This window comes from Micromesistius poutassou, assembly GCF_964030765.1.
Source record: "Micromesistius poutassou genome assembly, contig: SCAFFOLD_5973, whole genome shotgun sequence".
NCBI lineage: Eukaryota > Metazoa > Chordata > Actinopteri > Gadiformes > Gadidae > Micromesistius > Micromesistius poutassou.
Window position 1 is genome coordinate 4,935 of NW_028177996.1, and position 8,339 is coordinate 13,273.

The 8,339-nt window shown below is 40.7% G+C and overlaps 1 protein-coding gene across 1 annotated transcript; it reads left to right on the top strand.

Annotated features, from left to right (window-relative positions):
• The first annotated feature begins 1,188 nt into the window (after positions 1-1,188).
• LOC311374879 (putative ubiquitin-conjugating enzyme E2 W-B) lies at positions 1,189-8,331 on the top strand. The gene is made up of 6 exons (XM_084490629.1): positions 1,189-1,210; positions 2,153-2,244; positions 5,513-5,615; positions 7,455-7,610; positions 7,743-7,818; positions 7,910-8,331. Exons 1-6 carry the CDS (start codon positions 1,196-1,198, stop codon positions 7,921-7,923), a joined length of 456 nt encoding a protein of 151 aa, XP_084346755.1. The 5' UTR covers positions 1,189-1,195; the 3' UTR covers positions 7,924-8,331.
• Positions 8,332-8,339: the final 8 nt, after the last annotated feature.

The following is an 8,339-nucleotide window of genomic DNA, read 5'->3' on the forward strand; positions in this document are numbered from 1 at the left end:
TCTTGTCTCCAAATAAAACCTTTTCTGGTTAGTGCTTTGGTGCTATTGCGACCGTGATATATCTACTGGACGTTGTGACTCCTACATACACATTTTCTTGGAATTCTGAAACCCCACACATGCCTCTATGGACTGACTCATCGATACACAAACTTGCCATTTTGTTCGTAATTGCAAAAATAGAGATATAAATGTCAACATAATGCTATATAGCGGTATGTATATAGGTTGGCTAAGTGTAATGGACTGACATTAATATTAATCTGGAATAGTTTAATGTGTTTACGTTGAGCTCGTTTCAAAATCACATTTATGGCACATTAAACTGATCTGGTTGTCCCAGTGCATGGAATATCTACCCAATAATGAAACAAAATAAAATGTTTCTTCATCTGGTATTTCAACACTAACTAGGTCAAGTGTTAAGAAAATGCATTCATATAAATGTTAAAACTTATTGCTGGCCTGTGGGAAGGGCTCTTCTTGGGTATTATGTTCGAAGTTGTTATGCTCTGAATATGCTTGTAACTAGGCCTACCAGCATTTACCTTACCAGACATTGCATAACAATAATTTCAGATCATTTTTTTCACGACAGGAGATAATTCTTGATAATTCTTGATTGACTTCCATTCAAAACACAGTAACACAGTACATGCACTGACGTTGTACTCTGACGGTACAATTCCAGGGCTTCGACTCCACATGAAATTGTATTGAATAAAATTCGAGAACCTCGTGCTACTTGGTGTATTGATGTTTTCTTATTTGGTAAAATACTTTATTTTTTAAGAATTGCTCTGGATATTATTTGTCCACATGAAAGTCATGACATTGTATTGGATATTTGCATGCCGAATTGAATCTTGTAAAAAGCACACAATGGAAATTGGTCATGTTAATATATATTATAACATAAATGTATATAAGTTATATTCCTCATTTGTGTTTAAGAATACACGTACGTACATATATATATATAGATACATTTATACATCAAATTCGCATGCGGGAGGAAAGACATTTCTCTTTAAAATGAAACACAAAATGTTCCAGTTGGGTGTTGTTTTGTTCTGTCAAAAACAACCCCGGGGCCCCCACGTGACAACAGAGTGACGTAAGGGAGTGACGTGACGCGGTGACGCAGTGACGTGTAGCTGGCGTCGCCTTGCCCTGATGCAGGGGGGTTTCCATCATGGCGTCGATGCAGGTAAGTTCCCAGCTGACAGCGATCCTATTTATTTTTAAATCACCCGGCCCGATTAGATTCCCATCGCGGAAGGCCGACCGCACCTTCTCAACCTGCGTTCTAAAGTCGACTTTTAGGAGCGATCCCGACGAAATAACACGTTTAATCGTGGATGTAAACCTGGGAGTTTACCCGATGGCTAAGAGCTAACAGCCTAGCATGACCACAGAGCCACGGCGAGCTAATGCTACTCAACCTGAGGAAAGCCCTACGGTGTCTTTTTACAAGGACATGTAATCATAACGTTTTAAACCAATACGCACAGGGTCGTGATTACAAGTGTTGGTCTTCATGGTTCGTGTCGTGGTGTAGCGTGTTATTCGACTGCTGGTGAATATTGATGTTAGCTGCTAGCACTAGAGGTTAGCCACTGACAACACAGTGCGCAGATTGGACAGCTCCAGCTTCCAGGTGGAGAGGTGCATCGATGGACTGACTCGAAATCAGAGATGAACCCGTGTCAAGGACATGTCTCTTAGACTGTTACCCTAAACAGGACATGCTGTTTTAAGGTTCATCGAATTCAAACCCATGTTCAGAATGATCCTGCTCTGTAGGGCAGCTTAAGCCCCGCCACCAACATAGTCTGCTTCCTGGATCTCTGTAGGGATGTCTTTTAATGCGTTTAAAATAACATGACACCGAAATAAAATGACATGCATGTACGTGCAACGATGGTTTGAAGCGTCGGTAGTCGTTCCGCGCTAATGGACATTGGAGAAGGTTTGTTTACAATGTGACTGTGGTGAACGGGGTGATCCCGAGTTCAGTGGAAGCCTGCTAGTGCTTGTCTTAGGCCTCTATGTAAATAATCATTTCTGAAAGCTATTTTATTTTCATTTTTATTGAATGGTTTAGCATTGGAGCGTGACTTCACCTCCGATGTACGTTTGTTTTCAACAGAAAAGGCTACAAAAGGAACTATTAGCTCTGCAAAATGATCCACCTCCTGGGATGACACTCAACGAAAAAAGTGTACAGAATACCATTACACAGTAAGTAATCCTCGGCATGTGGACAAAGAAAGTAATGGTTACCTGCACACATGGTACAAAATTAACTTACTGACCAAGCAATTGTTTTAATATGTAACCCTGACTTGTCTGCCAAATGATGAAGTCTATTCCTCATTGGCTGGAGGCAGGGGATAATTTTAGACCCTGGTTAACCAAACATTTATGTTTACAATATCATGTCGACTGCATTTAATGGTTAGGAGTCAGCCAGGAAGATGACCACTTTGAGTTATATAAAGGCCTCTATTGTTGACAGTTTTGGATGTGTCTGTCAAAATATAGCAATAGTTGTGTTGTAGTAGTAGTAGTAGTAGTAGTAGTAGTAGAGGCGGAGGTTTTAACATAGATTTACTTGGACAACTTCACTTTTGCAGCCATGACTTACGAGGAGGAATTGGGGTCATCCCAGTCATGGTCGTTCTACGCCTTCAGTGTCACTAGTCATCCTTATTAAATATTTATCTTGCCCGGCTGGAGGCTAGGGTAGCAAAGAACTAAGCCAACCTCTCCATTTGTCTCCCCGTGTCTCTCTGTCCCTATCAATCTCCAAAACAAAAGGATATATAACAATTCCTGTGAAATTGTCATGGATTTGCAGGCGTGCTGCTTTTGTGATTTTGGACCGTTAATTTGATAGTGTTTGGGTTTGAAAACACATGTTTACAAACTTTTTAGCTTGTGGAGCTGAAAAAGGGTTGTTGGGGTTTCTCTTAGACTCTGCATAACAAAGTCAAGGCTGTCAGGATTGTTTTTCCAAAGAGCATGGTGCATTGAACATGATTTACTGCGATCTTATAGACCAGTTTAGCTGGTTTTGTGTCTTGTGTCAATGGTCTGTGTTGCTCTTACAGTTGGAATGTTTTAAATATAGCAGCACCATCTTAAGGCTTGCAATTTATTTTCAGTGCTTTTTTTATACTTTTGTCAAAACGTTTGTTGGGATGACGATACCTTTCTAATGCTGCTCTAGTCTGAGAAAATGTATATAAATTGTATCGTAACAAAGAAGCAGATTAGGCCCAATCGCCAGTAGGGATGGGTCAGAATATTAGATTATTTGATTATTCGTTCCCGAGGGTCAAACCCGATTTTTAACATTTGGACCGTTAACATTTTTTCCCATTCAAATAAACAAGAATTAACGGACAGAACTAATGTTGGTTCTGTAGCACTATTAGTTGATTTTATTATTATTAATCATGTACAGAAAAGCTATATACACAATACACAAGCATAAATATTAATATATATATGAATACAACACAAACACTGATCACTGTTAAAGTGTTTTTGTTTTTTTGCATTTAAGATATGAAGTGATTTCTTGAATCGTGAATGTCGGCACACATCGAATAATCGATTATTCGTTCATACCACCCACTGATTATTCAACCATGAAAAATTTGAGTTATTCACATCCCTAATCGCCAGCCAAACCTGACATAGCCTCAGAACAAAAGACTAATCTTAATCCAATATTCTAGTTGGATGAACATTTTCTATCTGTTCACAACAGTTTGCCATCTACTTGGTCTAAATATCCCATGGGCCTAGTTTATCCCTTTACAGTTGACAAGCTATGCAATAATTACACTTCAAAGCTGTCTCTATCGGACCTTTTAAAAATGTGGCACATGAGCTTGTAAATGATAGGGTAGGATGTTACAGTCCATTAACTTTAGGTGTAATATTGGAAAGGGTTACAGTTTGGTATTCGTATTTGGACAGTCTGTGGCTCTCACAAGACGCGAGCCATACCTTCAAACTCAATGGAGCCATACCTTCAAACTCAGCCTTTGGTTGGGACACCGCAAGAGACTCCAAGTCAATCATTTCAACCAACAGACTCTGCTGTAAGCACTGCCTTTTTGAAAAGCGATTGGTTTGTAGTTTACGGCCAAATGTGATGGATGGGACCGATGATTATGCCAGTAGCACTTGCAGTAAAATAACTGGGATCCCTTCCAAGATAAGGTTAGAAAGAATCTAGGTTCCAGCGCGGCAGATTTTAGTTGAGTTCATTTAAACTTGGCTTTAAACTCACACTGATAATGAGCTCAATTCTGGACCACAACCAGTATTGTGACAGTGTAGCATAATTATACCTCAGGTCATTTTCCATTGATCATGACAGCCTAGTTTGAAGTGTGTATGTGTGCTCAAGATTACCTTTGTGCTCGCCTTTCGTTTAGTGAACCATTTCACTGGTTTTAGGGAGACATTTCCGTACGTGTTTTTCTGTGTAGTGGATAGGGTCTGACATGACCTCGGCAGTATGCGTCAACAATGATATCTTTCGCTGAGCTTTCCTTCTGCTCCTAGGACAGTTTTTCTCCGACAGTGTCACCATAGTGCTCTGACACTGGAGTCCACAGGCGTAGATATGTTCAGATTCTGACATGACTAAATGATGAAGGACCTCACAGTTAATGTGAGGGGGGGGGGGGGGGGGGGGAATAAATAAAGAATCTAAAAAGATAATTTCTACTGAATGTAAATGCTCTCTTATCTGGAACGAGAGCCTGGCTGGAATGGCTAGGTCTGAACATTGTGTTTTTGCCCCCAATGTCCAGGGTTATGTTTATGTTTCCCACTATATTGCACTATATATTATTGAACTGCGGTTCTGTAAAGCAATTAACTGCTGGGATTTGCCCTTCTACAGTCAACATTGCAGTGTCTTTGTTGTCCTTTCATTGATTGAATGTCAACTGTCCTATTGGGGTTACTATTATTCCAAAATATGTTTTTTTTTAATGAGGGAATAGAGGATCAGAGCCCAGTAAGTGGAGCTGTGGTCACACCACAACCATCCCCTACACTGGGAGAGGTTTAATTGTCAATACTTGAAGAGCCTTGCTTTTGAGAATGTCCACGGCTTGATTTTTTTTTTTGAATGAAATGGGACCATGTGAGGTCAGATACATACAACAATGTCAACATACGAGTAATATGTCATCAGTGACCCAAATATCAGTAATTTCCCATCCGTCTAATCACTGGAGTGTCCTAAACAATGCGGCCTTTTGTCTATATCAAGGAAAGGACAGCATGATATGGCAGTGAGGTCTGAATACATCCTTAGATAAAAGGATTCAGGCTTCAGGGTTAGGCTAGCTTTATCGAAGGGGACAACATGTACCAAAAAGAAGTCAGAATATATTCTAGGGTCAACAGTCTTCTTAATGTTTACTTGTTTGATTACTATTTTACTAACAATGAGACGTTCCTTCCTTCCCTCTCCAAGGTGGATCGTAGATATGGAAGGGGCCTCCGGCACACTCTATGAAGGAGAGAAATTTCAGCTGCTTTTCAAATTCAGTAGTCGATATCCGTTTGATTCACCTCAGGTAAGGGTGGGTGGGTGGGTGGTGTGTGTGTGTGTGTGTGTGTGTGTGTGTGTGTGTGTGTGTGTGTGTGTGTGTGTGTGTGTGTGTGTGTGTGTGTGTGTGTGTGTGTGTGTGTGTGTGTGTGTGTGTGTGTGTGTGTGTGTGTGTGTGTGTGTGTGAATAAACCCTCTACTGTAGTGGTTGAACCTCTAAATGCCTTAACTGCGCACATCCACATCAACACTCCCAACACTAACAGTTTGACATCGTGTTCTGTGTGAAGGTCAGTAGCTCCTCCCCCTACAGTTAATTGGTTCCTTTAGCTCAGGGTTTTAATGCGATGGTGCTGTGGCCTGAAGCATTGCTGTAGGGTGAGCAGCCAATCCCAAAGAACTGCTCCACCCCCAGGATACCACTATATATATATATATATATATATATATATAATAAATAACCGCAGATATATCTTTATTTTCTATATTCCTGTGTGTGATATCACCCAAAGCGCACTCTCAGCTACAGTTTGCCCAGAGTACTTTCAGGACATTGCTCGGTTAACAGTCCATCTGTCTGATTTCCAACATCACAGCAGGGTACGCCACCATTTATATGTTTGCTACCATGATTACACGTGAGCGTAAAAATAAGACATCCATGAGTCGTGGACGACATAACAAGATGAGGAGCCGCTTTGCAGTCACGTACGTCGTCCGACGGTGTGACCTACAGCCGGGCCCTTTCCGACTCACAGTTATTTGATGACCGTAGTGTGGTCCTTTTAGTCCTGTTGGCCCAGAGCACATGAATCACATCCGCCCCCGGGACGCTTGCAACACCATTCCCGCCTCTGGAACATGGATTAATACATGGTGACCGCAGCCCAGAACTTCCAGTACATTAGAGGGGAAAGGCTTAAATACCGACCCCTTATTCACATACAGCATGATTTCCAGCCTCAATAAATAGTTGGATGTGGTAGAGTGCATGGTACTACCTTGCTCTCTACACATCCCCCCCTACCCCCTCCGGGCACCATTGAAGATTATCAGTCAACCCACTCAAATAGCCTGTGCTATTTTGGGAGTGTAGCCTCCGTGTCTGTGGAGCCATGTCCTAATCTTTGTGTGTGTGTATGTGTGTGTGTGTGTGTGCACGTGTGTGTATGTGTGTGATGACTCGTAGCTTTTTTTTGTATTTTGGAAACTAGGGGTACATTCCTTTGCTTTATCCATTCACTCTCTGTTAAACTCCTCATATTTAACTCTTATTCTCTGACACCGTCTGCCCCACAGTCTGTGCTACGCTTAATTTCCTTTATCATTGAGCAATTATTTTCCCACGTTAATAAAAATAAATATCATATAATAATAAAATAGATCATGGAGCTGAATCGGACTGGTCACATGATTTTGGTTTCAAAAACCTTTCATTTGAATGAAGGTTGATTTTGTTGTAGGACGTGGCGGAGGTTATAGCCTTTTTGCATCCATAGTGGAAAACTACATCCATGTGGCTATAATTATGCTATCTGTTGTATCATTAGATCATCGTTCTCAATAGCAGTTGGCGCTAGTGTCCAATGTTTACTTGCTATGCGATATGTGAATATAGGTTGCTTTTGGAAACAAAATAGTGGACTTTACCTCTGCCCTCTAATGTTTGAGCTCCTCCCATCCCATAATACCTATACCGACGTATGCGCACGGCAAACATAACCAGCAATAAAATGTACATTTCTTTGTTGCGTGTATTTGTTCTCCCACAACCCTAAGGTTAACCCTAACCTTATAAAACCAAATGTCAAGACAAGCCACTTGACCGGTTAATGGTGCAGCTCATTGATTTACATTTCTTTCTTAGGTCATGTTCACAGGAGAGAATATACCTGTCCACCCCCATGTGTACAGCAACGGGCACATCTGCCTGTCTATTCTTACAGAAGACTGGTCACCAGCTCTCTCAGTGCAATCAGTTTGTCTAAGTATAATCAGCATGTTGTCCAGCTGTAAAGAAAAGGTAAGGGACTCAAAACGGCGCTATGGGGAACACCTTTGGTGATTCCTTGCAGCTCTATTGTTGTGTTGCTATGAGCGTTTGGGAAGGTTTAAGAACTGCTATTCTAAAAACTTGTATGTGTTTCTTCTATAGAGACGGCCGCCTGATAACTCCTTTTATGTAAGAACTTGTAACAAAAATCCAAAGAAAACAAAATGGTGGTATCATGGTGAGTATGTTTTTGAATCAAATGTAAACCTATAAGTAAACTATAAGCAGCAAGCGGTAATTTAAACTTTTTTGTTTGTCTTTCTCCACAGATGATACATGCTAATGTAAACAAAACCCTTTGTAATAATCCTAGAAGAAAGAAGTCCTACTGACCTAAAAAAAAAAAAGCACTTTTTAATCATTCAGTCTTTGAACTCTGACTTTTGACTGGAGAGGTGGACACCAAGCGCTGGACTCTCTTGACTGCATTTCCCGCCATGGGAAGTTGGATGCATGTTTTAGCTGGTTGTAATATATAGAGGAAAATAAAATAAGGAACGTTTATATGCACCCCGGTGGATCGTTCTTTGCAAAAAGATGGTAATGCAGCCAGCAAGGTGGAGTGGTAGTGAGATTATTATAATTCCTGTTTTAAGATTATTCTTGTTACTTTTTGTATGTTTGTGTATGGGTTCATTACGAGGAGTTTTTTTCTTTTTTTCTTTGTGCAATAACAAACGATGGATGCATGCTTGGGCC

Coding starts and splice junctions, on each gene's coding strand:
- LOC311374879 (XM_084490629.1), top strand. Junction 2,245..5,512: donor GTACAGAATACCATTACACA/GTAAGTAATCCT, acceptor TCCCTCTCCAAG/GTGGATCGTAGATATGGAAG. Junction 7,611..7,742: donor TGTCCAGCTGTAAAGAAAAG/GTAAGGGACTCA, acceptor TTTCTTCTATAG/AGACGGCCGCCTGATAACTC.